Source organism: Anabas testudineus, chromosome 17, assembly GCF_900324465.2.
Source record: "Anabas testudineus chromosome 17, fAnaTes1.2, whole genome shotgun sequence".
In the NCBI taxonomy this organism is placed as follows: Eukaryota; Metazoa; Chordata; class Actinopteri; order Anabantiformes; family Anabantidae; genus Anabas; species Anabas testudineus.
The window spans coordinates 22,355,663-22,373,570 of record NC_046626.1 but is presented as its reverse complement, the minus strand read 5'-3'; the positions used below and the strand labels follow the sequence as shown (position 1 = coordinate 22,373,570).

At 37.0% G+C, this 17,908-nt stretch overlaps 1 protein-coding gene across 23 annotated transcripts in view; it reads right to left on the bottom strand.

Moving 5' to 3' along the window:
- Positions 1–3,864: 3,864 nt before the first annotated feature.
- Positions 3,865–17,908, bottom strand: part of LOC113171512 (M1-specific T cell receptor alpha chain) — a 48,582-nt gene continuing 34,538 nt past the window's right edge. For 20 of the 23 annotated variants that reach the window (XM_033326424.1, XM_033326436.1, XM_033326434.1 and 17 more), the window contains exons 2-5: positions 14,279–14,494; positions 13,939–13,980; positions 13,732–13,839; positions 11,834–12,168 (exon numbers count right to left, since the gene is read on the bottom strand). In XM_033326424.1, coding sequence (XP_033182315.1) covers positions 12,167–12,168; positions 13,732–13,839; positions 13,939–13,980; positions 14,279–14,494 — 368 coding nt within the window. In that variant the 3' untranslated portion in view covers positions 11,834–12,166. Of the gene's footprint in view, positions 4,337–11,833; positions 12,169–13,731; positions 13,840–13,938; positions 13,981–14,278; positions 14,495–16,253; positions 16,687–17,658; positions 17,787–17,908 lie in introns of those variants that run through there. The other 3 variants (XM_033326431.1, XM_033326428.1, XM_033326421.1) reach the window with 3 other exon arrangements.

The following is a 17,908-nucleotide window of genomic DNA, read 5'->3' as shown; positions in this document are numbered from 1 at the left end:
GAGAACATCATTAATTAATTAGGGATCATTTAAATTGTATCAGGCAGCATCTGTTTAAAACAACTTTAAGTCTTTTCTTTTATTAAATGTGATCTTTAGTTTGTTGTTAATGTAAAAAACAGACATCTCATAGCAGAAAGTACCTTTCTGTGTGTGTCTAACAGTTCATGAGAAAATCCACAGGATGGTGCTGGTGTCACATCAACAACACAGCCAGGACGCCTGCAGAGCGCCACCTGCAGGACACACGATGCCTAACGGCAGCCACCACATCAGTTTAGTGTAGGACACATTGTACGGACTCTGGAAAAGTCTTCAAGCTGCATTTTAAAGAATGAAGTTTGTCTCCATCATGTGACAAAAGTGGTATTAATGATTCAGAGAACATTAATAATCCCACAGGTGAGAACTGGTCTCATGTGAACTGGTCTCATGTGAACTGGTCTAATGTGAACCGGTCTAATGTGAACCGGTCTAATGTGAACTGGTCTAATGTGAACCGGTGTAATGTGAACTGGTCTAATGAGAACTGGTCTAATGTGAACTGGTCTAATGTGAACTGGTCTAATGTGAACTGGTCTAATGTGAACTGGTCTAATGTGAACTGGTCTAATGAGAACTGGTCTAATGTGAACCGGTCTAATGTGAACTGGTCTAATGTGAACTGGTCTAATGTGAACTGGTCTAATGAGAACTGGTCTAATGTGAACCGGTCTAATGTGAACTGGTCTAATGAGAACTGGTCTAATGTGAACCGGTCTAATGTGAACTGGTCTCATGTGAACTGGTCTAATGTGAACCGGTCTAATGTGAACTGGTCTAGTGTGAACTGGTCTAATGTGAACCGGTCTAATGTGAACCGGTCTAATGTGAACTGGTCTAATGTGAACCGGTCTAATGTGAACTGGTCTAATGTGAACCGGTCTAATGTGAACTGGTCTAATGTGAACCGGTCTAATGTGAACTGGTCTAATGTGAACTGGTCTCATGTGAACCGGTCTAATGTGAACTGGTCTCATGTGAACTGGTCTAAGGTGAACTGGTCTCATGTGAACTGGTCTAATGTGAACTGGTCTGATGTGAACTGGTCTCATGTGACTGACTGGAGAAGAGCAACTCTTAATAATCAGTTAAAAACGTCTCCTCTCTCATATCCCTCAGATTTTTAATGCACCGCTCCCAGTTTCTAGTCAGAACCTTTTTCTTAGTGGTTTCTCTAGTTTATGTCGAACATCAGCTCCAGTTCTTCCACAATCCAACTTTAAGCGGTTTTTCAATTCAGTCCAGTTTATTCTGAAGAACAGATCAGTGAGTTGTCTGTTAGTCACTCTACACACAGAGGAACGTTTAGAACAGAAGTATCTATGAAGTGTTCATGACCTCTGACCTCTGACTTTAGATGCTGGGTACTGATGGATGATAGTTAATGTGTGAAGATTCACAGTTTTCCCAGAACCTTCATCAGAACAGCTGAACTCTCTCCCTCCACTGAACACAAACAACAAAACTAAGAATGTCTCCAACAAGTCTTTCAGGTTACGTCTTATTATTATCACCTTCACATAGAAATAATAAGACTCATCTGTTCCAGATGTTTGAAGCCACTTCAATTTATATCAATTACATGTCCTCTTTATTTTTAGCTTCGCTAATAATTTATAATCAGCTCATAAACATCCAATAACTGATTTCTGACTAAAGCAGCTGTAATCAGATCCAAGTGTTTATTAGTGTAGTTAACAGATAATTAATTCAATTCAGAGCAGAAGTTATCTCAAGGCACTTTACAGTGTTTAAGGTTAAAGACTTTACAGAGAATAATTATATAAAAAATGATACAGAAAACCCAACAATTCTATTTGAGCAAGTTTTATGATAATAAAACACAGAGGGAATAATATAGAATTTATTATTATATTATATTATGTTATGTTGTATTATATTATATTATATTATATTATATTATATTATATTATATTATATTATATTATATTATATTATATTATATTATATTATATTGTATTATATTGTATTATATTATATTTAAAGCACCTTCAGCTGCAGGTTTTTTTCCACCACATGCTGGAAACATTCTGAGGTCGTGTTTTTCTTCTTCTCTGCTGCTGACGGATGTTTGTCAGAGCCTGACCTGACCTCAAAGCCTCGTGCTGCTGCTGCAGCCTCGTTTTGTCTTCTTTAACCTCATGCACACTCTGCTGCACGCTTCCTGTCGGCGGAGAAGCTGCAGAAACAACAAACAACAACTGTTTTCCATGACTGATGAAGTTGGCTCAGAGTCAGACACAGAAACCGGGTCAAACTCTGCCTCCATCCTCACAAAGACAATAATAATGATGTATTAACATTTTTAAAGGTGGTGCAGACGTTAACCTGGAGAAAAACAATAACGTGAAATAGAAATGTCCTGTCACAGAGTTTGTTACTGTGAAGCAGCACAGGACGTCGTTTCATAACAGAAGAGTGACGTCTGACATCACGGTGGACCAGTGAGAAAAGACTCAACATGAGCAAAGCTGGTATTAAAACAAAGGACAAGGTCCAGACCAGCAGGGTTTGAACAACTATTTAATGTGCATTAAATCACTAAGAATGATTCATTGTTACTGTGAATCTTCTTCTCCTGCTCCAGTATCAGGAGGAGACCTCGTAGGTTCCTGGGCCTTTGAGACAAATAGAAAGAAGCAATCGTGTACTGTTCATCATATAGATGAGAAGATGGAAGCTACATCAGTAAATCTGACCACAAAACATGAATCTGATGTAAACACAAAAACACTAATGAAGCTGTGTAGCTGGTCCAAACTGAAAAAGGAAGATGTGATGTGAATTTACTCGGTGTATTACTGCAACACATCGTGCTGTAGTTCATGTTAGAGCTGCACCGTTAATAGGTTTTATATCAAGAAGCCATGTTGGCAGCTGCTGCAGAGTGGGTCAGTACATCAGACCCCTGATCTGGATCTGACCTGAAACAACGTCACGTTTAACTCTTTAGTCTTTTCAGTTTGGCTGCATCATCTTACCCGGAGAGATGAGCCTCTGTTGACCTCTGTTGACCTCTGTTGACCTCTGTTGACCTCTGTCTCTGCCTCCACGTATCCTCATAAATCCATCATGAAGCGGAGACTTCACATGCTGCTTTATTTCAGTCAGTCCATCTTTAACTTCTTCTATTAATGAAGCTGTTTGATGAATATAAAACCTTTCTGTTCACTGTTGATCTGACAAATAAACAGATAATCAATTTATTAAAAATAGAACTGAATAAAATAGAATATAAAACATTTTCAAAGCCTTAATATTGAAATGCTGTGATCACATTAACAATTTAATTTTAATTTTATTTAGTAACATGTGTTTAATAAAATAAAAATGATAATTCAAACAAATGATGTTTTTTTTTACATTAATTAATTAAAAGTGTGAAAATATAACTTTGAATTGCCCCAGTGAAAAAATAACATTATTATTGTTCAGTGTAAAAATGTTTTTTTTTTTACTTTTACTTATTAATGAGGGGTTAATATGGATAAAAATGAAAGTAAACGTGATGCTTCACTGACTAACGAGGAACATTTACTGTATTAAACTGTCTTCACTGTGTCTCTGAAAGGAAACTGAGACAACGTCCAACTCGCTCACTGGTTGTTTGTTTTTCTCGTTGTTTTCCACTCGTCGTTGGATCTTAATTAAATTTCATTACAGTTTGATTATGAATTTGTCCTAAACTTAGAACCAGCAGACTGTATATACTGATGATAAGGGTGAACCAGATTTAACTTTTTAACTTCTCAGTGTTTTAACTTTGAACTTACCTTTTAATTTTATTCTATTGCAGAAATAACTTATTGACTCTGTGTGTAATTTAAAAAGCTCCAGACTCATAGAAGGTGAAATATTTAAATAAGTTCGTTGTTATAATGTTAGTTACATGAATAATGTAAGAAAATAAAAACTGTTATTAGAAAAATATTCAAAACTGAATATGTTTGAACAGTTTTCGGGGCCTGAGCAGGTGTTTCTGCGTCGTCCACCTGGTTCTTTCCGTCACACCTGAAAATACAAGTTACAGATTTTAACACATATTTGTCACAGAGCAGTTCGGTGGTTTATATTTAGGCGTCTGATCTGTTTTCTCACGCTGATCCTGAGGCCACACCTGATGATGTCTTCACCTCTGCACCACCTGACCTCATTTTCCCCGCCCCCAGGCGCACACATCCTGTCCCAGCAGGCTTTGAGGCACAAACCACTGCCGCCTCCGCCTGTGATGCAGGCGTCATCGCGCGGCTCGATCACAGCGAGCGACCACATCCTGTGGAAACAGTGAGGCAGAAGATTTTCCAGCAGCAGCAGCAGCCAATCAGAGCAGAGATACCCCCCACCCCACCCCCCCACAGAATTACAAGTCATCATGAAATACACAAATGACCTCCTTCTGTGTTTGTTTCTAATTGTTGTTAGATTCCTTCTCAGCCTGCAGGTCATGTTCAACACTTTCTTTAATAATGTCGCCTATTTTCTTCCTCTACACGATGACCTTTATGACCTTTATGACCTTTATGACCTTTATGACCTTTATGAGCTGCAGCTCTGTGATGATATTTTATTCTTTACTGAACCAGCAGAACATAATAAGAAATAATTGATCATTTCCTGTTCTCAGCCATCGTCTGTTTCAGCTGATGTTAGACGATGTTAGATGATGTTAGATGATGTTAGACGATGTTAGACGATGTTAGACGATGTTAGACGATGTTAGATGATGTTAGATGATGTCAGATGATGTTAGATGATGTTAGATGATGTCAGATGATGTTAGACGATGTTAGACGCACAGTCTACATGATTCAAATGAAGGAGAAGTTCACTTTTATAAAAGAATTTAGTTGAATCATGATTCACGACCAAATGTCCGATTCTCATTCTGTGACCTTTCTTTGACCTTTCTTATTGTTAACCCTGGCTGCTCAGCTCCAGCTCTGCTGAGAGGTTTAATCTCAGTGGAATGACAAGGCCTGAATCAGTACAAACAGGTGCACACAGCCGTCCACATACTTTTGGACACACGGTGTGTAAAAGGTGAAATGAGAACACAGCAGCAGGAAGTCCTCCCATGTTCTATCTCAGAGGAAACTAAGTATAATTAGTGGGAAGGTGGTGCTACAGCGGTTTTATACATAATAACATATGAAATATTATATAATATATAATATTATGAGACATTCACTTCATTTATTGTGCATTTATTCTGTAATAACAGTTCATATACTACTTATAGAACAGATAAATGTCATTTCTCGACTCTTTTTGGAGCTGTATTGAATTTGAAGTTCACCTCTTCACCTGCTTCCTTATTTACAATCCATCGAAAACCAGCACACAGAAAATGATCTCGAATTAAATTAAACGTAGAGGGTCAATGTGTGTGCGTGAGTGAACATTTAAATAGTTTAATTTTAAATTAAAGATATAAAGATATCAATGCAACAGTTCATCATCGACTTTCTCTGTGAGGAACATTAATAAACACAAATAACCACATTCAGTGGAAAACAGGTGGAGTGGAAGTGGGCTGAGGTGTATTTGTGGATCCCACACACACAGCTGTGCGTTCAGTCTAGTTGTGTAACCTGGAAGTGCTGACACACATTTGGTGATGAGTGATTGTGGAGGACGTGAATTAAAAGTTATAAAATATATTATAACAAGACTAAATGTGAGCAGCTCGTGACCCACAGCTGTTTGAGTTCTAACGGTGCTTTAAGAACAGACCGACCTGTTTTAGGAGGAAGCTGGACGTCAAGTCACCGACACACACGACGGCAACCATAAACTTTCCCACAACCTAAAACCTTATAGTTTTCAATAATATTAATAATTACAATGTTTTAGAGTTCAGCTGTTTAATTTATGACTTCAACAAAGATGTGAGATGATGATGATGATGAACACAACGCTGGATGGACGCGTCACAAAACACAAGAGGCCGAGGCTGACGTTTTATTTTTTAATCATTACTGCAAACTGTGTCTTTAATGAGCCCAGATTAAAATCAGTATCGAACAGTTCAACAGGGCGACTGAGATCCAGGATTTAGCAGCTCAACTACAGCTCTACCTCTGATGTCACATCGTGTGTCACCTTTCAACCTTCTGTATTAGCACTGAATTAGTCGTCCATTAAATTAATTTAAGCACTAAAAGTAAAAGTGGTGAGTTCTTGTTCTCTGAAGTGGGTCAGTTCTGTAGTGATGTGACCTTTAACCCCCACCACTCAGTGAGGTTCTGTACCTGCCAGCCCATGTGCAGGTTCAGTACAGGTAGGGTACGGGTAGGGTTAGTGTTACCATGACAACTAAACCATTAAACTGGAGCTGTACAGGTTTTACTTCATCGTCCATCACAGTCAACGTGTGTGTGTCACTCATCATGGACACAACTGGATTTGAAGCTATAAAGTGACAAAAGCTGTTTTATCAGCACATCCACGTCGAAATCCACGTTCAGTTGTGCAGTTCACTCACTAAGACACGGCCGTGTAACTGAGCACCAGGCTCTGGAGGGTTAACTTCAACAGGTAAAAACCTGTTATGGCTGTTTTCAGTGGGAGTCACGGCTCAACTGTCACCACCACTGTGTTCGCTCCTCATCTCTTAAGAAGTGGTTCCATTAACACAGATAATAAGTGTCCATTTAATAAACGGTTTTCTAGGTTGTTCCATCTCAACTGCAACAGGTGACAGATAACTCCACTAAAGACATGCAGGACTCAGGATGTGAACTCTGGTCCATCGTCCACGTTGACCTCCACCCTGCAGCCGCACTGGTTCCTGAGTGCAGAACTTTGTGAAACATTCAGTCAGTGTCTGCTGCCACAACATGGTCTGGAAAAACTAAATTAGTGTTCAAATGGTGCTGCTTCCTGTCAGATAACAGTTGTTTTCCACAGTACCCGGGACAGTGCACTTCACTATCAGACCTCTCTGCAAACGTCTGGCCTAATAAGAAAAGTGCTGTTTGTCAAGGTTAAGTTGTGAAAAACGTCAGCTGTCCTCACAAAGACAGAAGTGTAACCAAACACAGACACGGCCTCGTGTCTCTGCGCTGCTGCAGCAGAACAAACAGGAAACCACAGGTAGAATCGCAGCTCGCTCCAGTTTCAGCATCTCTGCTGATCACAAACACTGATTACAGTTCAGCGTGCTTCATTTATCTCTGCATACATTTACTGCTGAAGATCAATAAGTACATCAACTCAATAACAGCAAAGAAAACACAGAGAAACCATTCGAGGTGGGAAACAATCTGTAAAGAATGTTGATAAAGAACTGAAGGTCGACTGGGAAGTTTAGTTTCCATCTGATGAACCAGAGCAGGAAGCAGTTAGTCTTCTGCTAAACTGTCGACCTGTTCCAGAAAACTATTAGAATATGGTACGTTTTTCATAAGTCCTTCCTCAAGTGACTCAATATTTAAATGAACGCTGTTCATTGAGTTCGAGACAGAGATAAAAACACAGGAAATCACACACATCCACAAAATGTCGCACAGTCCAAAACCTCCGTCTGTTGTTGTCTTTAACTTTAGCAACAGATGAAAATGCAGCAGTCCAGGTGAACGTGGCAACATTAACACTGCATGCATTTAAAGTCGAGGTACAACAGACACATCTAACGTGTTCCTCTTTAACCAGCGCTGTGTAGAAAACTAACAAGTCAGTGAAATGACTAATGTTCTGTCCTTCATGACAGACTTTATTTAACAAGCACCAATATCTGAGTTCAGCTCATAAACGTACTGTCTCAAAAATCCTTCTGTGATCTAAACACGTCACAGTAGTGAAACTGAAGTTGAACAGTCAGAGCTGTAACCGGCAGAAAACTCCCATCTAGACAAAACTAAAGAGAAGAGAAATGATCAACCATCATGTTTTTGTTGTGTGATTTGTTCCACTGCCCAAAGCAAATCTCAGGTCTGTTTAATTCTAGTTACAGGCTGAGTAAATACTGAAAGAGGAATGATTCCACTGATAAATAAGATGAATTACAGAGAATCTAAAACTTGGAAACTTTCATTCCACTGATGCATTTTGTATTTACATGTTCTGCTGTGCTCTGGGTCTCTCTCACTCAAACTTCTGCATGAAATCAATTCTGTTTTCTGAATGACACATTTTAATTAGGTTTGAATTCACTAAATCTTGTATGTTTCCAGCTTTAACATCACTGGTGAGTCTCACATAGAAAGACAGAAATATAACATGTATTCAGTGTATTCAGTATCTTTTCCTTTGTTATGTTTCATTCTACACTGTAAACAGGTAAATAAACACAAAATAAACACTAAATGAATCTTATTTTAGTCCCACAGAGTTGATTTATAGAAGCGACTACGTTTTGTTTCTGCAGGCTTCACTTTCACACAGTCTGTATTTATTTTCTCGTTCACCAATCACATGACCCAACCTTAGCTTCCTTAATATTGGACATGTCTCTTTCTTTTATTAATGTAGACTCAATGATATGGAACTAACACCATATCATCACTACATTAAAAAACACAAACATACATTGTAATGTCCATTTTTATACAAATGACACAGTCTGCCGCCGCCTCACTGAGGACATGTCCGCACATTCTTATTTTTTCTAAGAACACAGTTTTGTCCTTTCTGTGTGACACTTTTTAGACTGATGTCAAATTATTACTGTGCATTTATTGGATGTACAGAAGTTGTGCTTTCTCCTTTCTTTGTCCCCCCCTCTCGTCATTTCCTGCAGACATCCCAAACCACCCTTGCAGTTACTTCTCAGAGGAACCTGCCCAGTGTTTTATTTCCTGCTGCTTGTCATTTCTCGTTCTCTCTCCTGTTTCCACTTACTTCAATAATATCAACGTAAAAAAAACAGGTTTCTACAAAGTAATGTCAATTAAATAAAAATATATAAGGTGTTTGCATTAATATTTACCCCCTTCAGGTCAGTATTTAGTAGATGCACCTTTGGCTGCAGTCACACTATGAAGTCTGTGTGGATAGATCTCAGTTTTTTCTCAGGTTTGGACATCAGGACACTAGAATTTTTCCCCACTCTTCTTTGCAAAACTGCTCAAGATCTGTCAGGTTGCGTGAGGATCAGGTGTGAACAACACTTTTCAAGTTCATCCACAAATTCCCTGTTGGATTGAGGTCTGGATTTTGACTCCACTCCAAAACTTAAACCATTTCTGTGTTTCTTTCTCTGTATGTTTCCGTCATTGTCTTGCTGGAAAACAAATCTTCTCCCAAGCCGTAGTTGTCTTGCCGACTGAATAAGATTGTCCTCCAGGATTTTCCTATATTTTCCAGCATTCATCTTACCCTCTACCTTAACAAACCTTCCAGGACCGGCTGCCGAGAAGCATCCCCACAGCATGATGCTGCCACCACCGTGTTTCACAGTGGGGATTGTGTGCTTGTGGTGATGTGCAGTGTTTGGTGTGCTCCAAACATAGCGTCTTGTCTGATGGACAAAAAGCACCATTTTGTCTCATCAGACCAAAGAACCCTCTTCCACTGGACCATGGAGTCTTTCACATGTCTATTGTTGAACTCAAGTCGTGATTTAACATGACTTTTCTTCAACAGTGTCTTTCTCCTCCCACTCTCCCATGAAGCTTTGACTGGTGAAGAACCAGGTCAACAGTTGTTGTATGTTCAGTTTCTCCTATCTCATTTGCTGAAGCTTGTTACTCCCTCAGAGTAGCCATCAGTGTGTTCGTGGCCTCTCTCTCTAGTCTCCTTCTTGCTCGGTCACTCAGTTTGTGTGGACGGTCTGTTCTAGGCAGATTTAGACAGGTGACATATTCCATTACTTGATGATGGATTTCACTGAACTCCGGTGGATGTTCAGTGCCTTGGAGATTTCTTTTGTAACCATCCTCTGACGTATGCTTTTCAATGACCTGTTCTTTGAGTTGCTGGGAGTGTTCTTTTGTCTTCATGGTGTAATGGTAGCCAGGAATACTGAAGAACCAGTGACTGGACCTTCCAGACACCAGTTTCTTTATACTACAACCACTTGAGATGCATTCACTGCATGCAGGTGATCCCCATTTCACTAACTGTGGAACTACTAGACCCAAATATCTGGACCTCTGTTGGATGAGGTCAGTCATTTTAAAGGGGGTGAATATTAATGCAAACACTGATTTGGCCTATATATTTTTATTTAATTGTCCACTTTAATAGTGGATGGTTCCATAATTTGCATTTGGCTCCACTTCAATTCAAGCTTTTTAAGTCCATCTCTTAATCTTCTCTCCAGCTGCCATCAAAACACTAAATAATACTGAAAGTGACTTTGCACCCAGTGTTCAAATTTTTACACATGGAGCAAACAGCAGAGAAATTAAACAAACACTAAACATGTTTCTGTTGGATTCTGACAATTAATTTCATTTGATGCATCTTTTATTCACATGCAAATCACTCCAACTTCCTATTTTTTATTAGGCTCTGTGTTTTATTAAAGTCATCACATAGTGTATTATTAGTAAGTAATTATTAGTCCTTTATTAACAGTTGTTGTGAATCTTTATTAAAGGACCTTTAAATTAGTCTTTAATATAAACAGATGAGAAGCAACAGTGACAATCAAAGCAGGATTTTACCCACTACTTTATGCAAATTACATTATAAATGGATAAAATAAATAAATGTATGATTAATGTTGATATCAGTGACGATTCTCAGTCTCCAGGTGAAGTTATTGAGAAGCTGAGTCACGGGACTTCCTTCTTGTTAGGTTGAAACATTTCACTACTCATCAAGTAGCTTCATTAATCTGAAGATAGTTTGTTGACATAAATTTATCATTTATCCTCCAGGTTGGTTTCACTCGAGCCAATTCAGAGCTTTAACAGCTGGTGAGATTTAGTCGATTTTCATCTGCTCTGTATTTATGATTACACTTGGAGGGGGGTGTTGTTCTACTGTACGTTTGTGACAGGAGAGAGATGAGTTCACTATGAATGTTAACTCAGGTTGTTCGTCCTGTTTATTATTGTTTAATGTTAACTCAGGTTGTTCGTCCTGTTTATTATTGTTTAATGTTAACACAGGTTGTTCGTCCTGTTTATTATTGTTTAATGTTAACTCAGGTTGTTCGTCCTGTTTATTATTGTTTAATGTTAACTCAGGTTGTTCGTCCTGTTTATTATTGTTTAATGTTAACTCAGGTTGTTCATCCTGTTTATTATTGTTTAATGTTAACACAGGTTGGTCCTTGATCCCGGTGATTATTGTTTTTTACGTTACATCAGACATGGTGTCTGTGAGACACTTCACCTCCTCACGTCTCCACGTTTGTCCTCCATTAATCAGACAGCATGTTTTTGATGGACAAACAAAAAAAGAAGAAACTCTACACTCTACCCAAAGTCCTCAAATCATGAGATTCATAGCGTTTGGTCCTGTTTTGGTTCGGTTCACGTTCTCACCAGGAGGACCGTACTAGAGTTCGCTAAGTGATGCGGATCGAGACCACCTCGTTTTCTCTGTGCGGTTGTTTTGGTGCAAACTCGAGTGCGATTACCGTGTTCACACCGGACAAAACGAACCGAACCAAGAGGGAAAACGAACTTGAGTCCGATTTAATCGAACTAAATCCTGTAGGTGTGAAAGCAACCTTAGTCTACTTAAGTTAACTTTATATCACGTTGAATATTTCTGCATGTATCTAATTCCAATACATTCAGAACAAACACACAGAGTTGGTTTTACACAAACAGGAAAACAGGGATAATAAATCAAACCCAACAGTCATTCAGTCTTTTTCTGTTTTTATTGCATTAAACTAAAAATGTCACAGAGAGCAGTTTGTGTTGTAAAAATGTCATTTACATGAGCAGAAAGAGGAAATAAATCATTCATCAAACACTGCTGAGAGTAAGAAAAAGTACAACTTCACTATATAATATGAGAATAACTTCACATCTGTCCACAGTACGACCACGTTCAGTATGTGATCTGATATTTATATGTTATTTTACATGATAAAAGCACAAATGAAGCCGAGTAAAAACTCAAAAATATCAACCAGAAGCTTGTTTATGAAATTCGCCGTCTTGGATTTTTCGTTTTTCCTGGTGAAGGTCGACTCAGTTCCTGAAAGATAAGAAAGAAAAACAAATCAGTCAATTGATGTGATATCAATAAGGTTAATTATGCAAAATGTAAAAAAGCTGCTGTAAATCATTGACCATCAGTTTAATGAAGACAAAATCAGACACACAGAAGGAAAGATGATGGTTTCAAACTGTCCAGTTAGAGGATTTATTACATGACTTACATACTTCAGAATCTCTACACATTATTTCTTTTTCTACATTCTTACTTCATAATCATAGTTAAATGTCATCATGTATAACTTTATATGTGACGCGATAGAACATCCTGTTTTATTAAAAGGGTCAAAGGGAAATGTCCAGTGTAACCGAACCATCTGAGCCAAAGACTGACAGCTGCAGTTGAACTATATCTTTAATGTAGATGATTATATCAATATAATATCAAACACACATTTTAGATAAGAACGTTGAGATTCACCTGGGTTTTCTGCTCCACATCAGTGGTTTAGAGCATCACAATAAAATGAACTTGTTTTACGTCTCATGGACGATGTTTGTCTCCGTGTCCTTCCTCTGTACTCATTTCATAAATCATTCAATTCAATTCTGTTTTATTTGTATGGCACCAATTCAAAACAGAAATCATCTCAAGACACTTTACAGTGTTTAAAGTTTAAGACCTTATAGGGAATAATTATACAAAAAATAATATAGAAAAGCCAACAATCCTATTTGAGCAAACTCAAATCATGACCACGATGGCTAAAAATTGTCTTCATACTGAACTAAATGCGCATCACAGACTGGCAGGAAACGTTCGTATAGAGTATTTATATTTAAATGTTTTGATGTTTCTGCTTATAAAACTCATACTAATGTGATTTCTAAAATCTATTTTCTAATCAAACCATTCCAAGAAAATATGTTTTTCAAAAGACTGATCCAGGGTCATTCTGCAGTCTATACGAAGATGGTTTATTTCATTACTCAAACCTACTGTAGTCTCAGATGAGTAAGGAACAGGTTGGAAGGTTCAGTAAATCTGTTCAGCAGACACCTCTTTATTTATTAGGTCATTATAAAAGACGACCACACACTCAAAATAGGAAAACTCTGATGTGTTGAGCTGCTGTTCAATCCAACGCTTCAAGCTGATCTACCACGAGAAGGCAGGGACTCTGCCCTCTGAGCTGATGGAAGGCGTTTACTCAAATAAAGAAGATTCTCGTTCACTAAACTTCTTTTTTGTCTCATGCCGTCTATAAAAACCCAGAAAAGGTCGACAACAACTAGACTTTGACTAACGAGTGTCTGTTTATATTCGTCCTGGTCCTGGTTATTCTAAAAGTGCTGCTCAGTGGGAACTGGACTTCCCTGAGATCTGAAAGGCTTCTTCAGTTTTTGCTAAATAATTGGGGGGACATTAGCGCTACAGACGTGAGACAGACTTTGTACTGAATTTATCAAGACAACATGCAAACAGAGGACGATCAGGAAACAAATACTTTCACTAACATATGGTCCAGTGTCTGTTTAAAGTAGAGAGAAAAATCTCTCACAAATAAGCCGATGACTGAATTAACAGAGTCTGTGTACTCACATCGACTCATCCACAGCCGCAGAGTCATCAGGACATTGAAGACCACGGTCTTGAGGAAGAGCAGCCTGAGGCCCAGTACGGTCATAGTGATGAAGTTCACCTTCTCATCTGTGAACAACCACATCACAGACATTACTCCAAAGACACCAAACTTTTTAAGCGTTTAATCTGTTGGTTTTAGTTGGTTCAGGTAGATTCAGTACCAACCTGGTTCCAAAGTCTCTGCACAGGTTCCAGGTTCACCTGTATCTGGAAGATAGCAAATACAACAGGGACTTATTAGATTAATTTCTCTCCACACAATCATTAACTTTACAAATTAAGGATTTCACAGTTTCCATTTCAGGACCTCACTTCAATGTTTCCTTTTCAACTTTTTTGGTTTCAGGTTGGTATTTAAATTTTCTCCGGGAAAATTATTTAGTTCTGATGGATTCATTCACGTACAGTGTTCCTGTCATATTAGGACTTTAATTATTTCATCATTTCTTTATTACAAACTGTCAGAATCATTTTACTCTGAGGTGAATTAAGTTAAATCACCTACCCTCAGTACAAGTTTCATTCCCAGGTGGTAACAAAGCCACCTGGTTGTACAGGGAGTCGCCCGAGATCCGAACAGCTGAGTAGTTTTTCTTGTGCAATGACTCAAAGGATGGATGGTTTGCGGTCGCGTTCAGTCTGCTGAAACCAGTGGCCAGACACGCTGTCGTTTCAGAGCTTTTATCTGTCAGTTTGAAGTAAGACGGCTTGAATTCTTCCCCTGAAAAACACAGATGAAGAACAAATGTCCTCCGTTAGTATGTGTGCAGGACACATTTCTGGGAAAAGAAACTGAATTAAATGGTTATGTTAGTAATATTGTGACAGTCATCAAATGTGGAAACACAAAAAGAGCAACTCAAACTTCATCAATACAAAATCTGAGTTCCACAATCACTCACAGTCACACTGTGACTGAGGCTCATTCTGAAACATCCACCGATTGATAAACAACGATTCATGAACAAATCTTGACACAGCAACGTCAGTGGTAGTTGTCCAACGTTGTCTTTTAAATTTTTATTTTACAATTATATTTAGAACATCCGGAAATCCATACCAGGAAATGAGGAAATGTGATCAGGAATAGAAAATAATACAGATCTTGTTACTGTGGTGGATGTGTCATAGTAGTTAAATAGTTAATGTTGTACACAGTATAATTCTTTATGGTTATACAGTTTGTTTTATGCTGCCCAATAATGCAATAAACTCTAAAACATGTGCAAACGTCCTTTTGAGTATGACTTTAACAAGTCACGTTATATTTTATTAATATACATTTTCTCAGTACACTCTGGTCCTGGTTCAAACTATATTTGGTCATTGAAACAATAGTTCTGTGAGTGAAACAGTGTTTTATTTTAATTATATTCTATTTGATCACTCATGTGTTTCAACAGTCAGTTTAGTTTCAGCATCAAATTTAAACTCGTTGACACCAAGCTGTGTTTATTATTATCACAATTATTGTTTGGTTCTTTGTCTTTTGTATCTGGTAAATTCTTTACTGTTAAAAACTTTTTTGAAATGTAATTTTAATTTAAAAACATAAACTATAAATGGAACAAACCTAAACGGTTTCAGTGGACAGTCTTACAGTTTACCTAACATCTAATGTTAATTTTATTGAAGGTATTTATTGTTATATGATCATATTCAGACTCTGATCAAAATGTTTCTTTAGTTATTTCAAAAAATATTTAATTTTAATAACACTAATCTAACATTTGCTACTTGACATATTGTTGGAAATGTATCATCATCTGTTTCGTTTCTTTAGTAGAATTCGTTTTTACATATTTGTTTATCAATTAATCTATTTCTATGATCATGATTGTCAGTTTACATCAATAATAAACTTACTTGACTGAACAATTACTCTGATTCCAGATCCAAATGTGATTTTGACGTTGTTCACACAGGAATTAATCCAGTTACAAAAACTAGTGCGGATCCTCAGCACAAAATATTCTTCATTAAACTAATCAGTTGTCATTTCAACACAGATCTTTCAGCATCTGTGTTCACTACTTTAAAAATATCACTAACTGATTTTATATATTAATTTATATATATATATATATATATATATATATATATATATATATATATATATATATATATATATATATATATATACACACACACATATATACCTTTTAGCACTCGTCTCTTTCCTTTTAGCACAAAAAAGCAAAGAGACTTTTTATTATTGATTACCTTTAGTATTTAATTTACTGTGCTTCACTACTTTCATGTATGAATTCTATTGTTGTGTAGCAGTTTGTATTTTAGCTGTAGCTTCATATGCTAACTGTTGTGCTAAGTTTGACTACTAAAAATGAAATCTGTAAGTGTGATTGAGTCATCTAAACATTTACCAGTTCAGTCATTAAAACGACTGATTGAAACTCATACTAGGTGGAAAATATTAACGCTAATGTCTGATCATAAAGGTTTAGATCAACTGCACTCACGCGATGATACAGTCACTTTGACTCCTGATCCAAACAGGAGTTTTTTGTTGTTAATGTTCACACAGTAACTTAGCAGCATTCAAAAACCACCGACTACACATCATTCTATTGAATACATATCTCACTCTGATTATACTTATTAATATGTCCAACAACTCTACAGTGTACATGTTAATTAATTGTTAATTAATAACACTACATTTAGTGTGTTCTGTGTCCCATATTATCCACTAGTCCATAAATTCTCGTTGGTAATTTTATAAACATAATAAAATACTCACTCACATTTCATCATGTCATTTTCAAGACTAAATTAATCCCAGCACCGAAAGTGATTTTAAATCCAGCAGCATTCACACAGTCAGCAACAGCATCACGACAAATCTTTAACGTCAGGGTGATCAAACTGTGTCAAACTACACTTTAATGGAGGTTTTATGAAAATGATAGTTCTAAATAAGTTTAAATACATTTAATCATCTAAATGAATCTTTAAAATGTTTAATTTTTTGTTTGTTCTAGAAATTCTTTTTACACCTATATTAAGTTATATGTTATATGTATGTATATGTTTGTAAAGTCCCACTGATATTATCTCCATACATTTCTTCTAGTTTAACAGCTACTGATCAGTCATTCTGCACATTATGTGAATTCCCATCATTCACATTTGGTTTTCAGACATTTCACATGACAATACCATACTGTCATCAACCGTTAAGACAGTTTCACGTTGTTTCCTTTCTTCAGTTGTAGGTTTAACATTAAAGTAACTTTAAAATTACCTGACAAAACCAAAACTTTGGATCCAGTTCCAAAATAGACCTTGTTCCACTCGTCATTCACACAACATCAAGACGTTCAACGTTAACATCATTATCAAACCTTAATTTTCCAACAAGCAGATAAAAAACCTTATAATTAGCTGATGATAGCTGTTGTTTATGTGTAATATAAAGATGCTGAACAACTCACTGGTCTGCACATGTAGTTTGATGCCACTTGCAAATATTAACTTGTATCCAACATTCACACATTAACTGACCACAAAACAGAAACCAACACATTCACTCTGATCCAAACACCATTAGACACATCCTTTTTACCTGCGTATGTACTATACAACTATGGTTGAAATATTGTACTGTATTGTAATATTACTGTTTTGTATGGAGAGACAGACTATTAGAAAGTAAAGCTCAGATCTAAATTTATAAATGATTCCAACATGAACTGATGAGGGCTTGGTTGTGACAGATAAATGTTGTCTAAAAGATTTTGTATTACATTTCATTTCTTAGATGATGCTGAACTGCACTAATATGCGTTTGAGGAGAACATTAAAGATCCTGTATGTCCAGAGGTATTAATGACTTTACGTTGAATGACTTTCTATTTTACTCACGTGTTTGGATTCTCAGCTGAATTCCTGAACCAAAAGTTATTTTCACGTTGTTACTAGTCACACTCTGCATGAAGCCTCAGCAATAACCTGCACACTAACTGTAAAATTATTTAACAGGAACTTATATCGAGTTAACAGTTAATGTGTTCATGTATGCCTGTGCAGCAAAATACATTTAATAACTTATCTAATTATTATTCAGTAGTACTGGATAAGTAAAGTACTAGAGGTGTTTTTTTACAGTTACTTT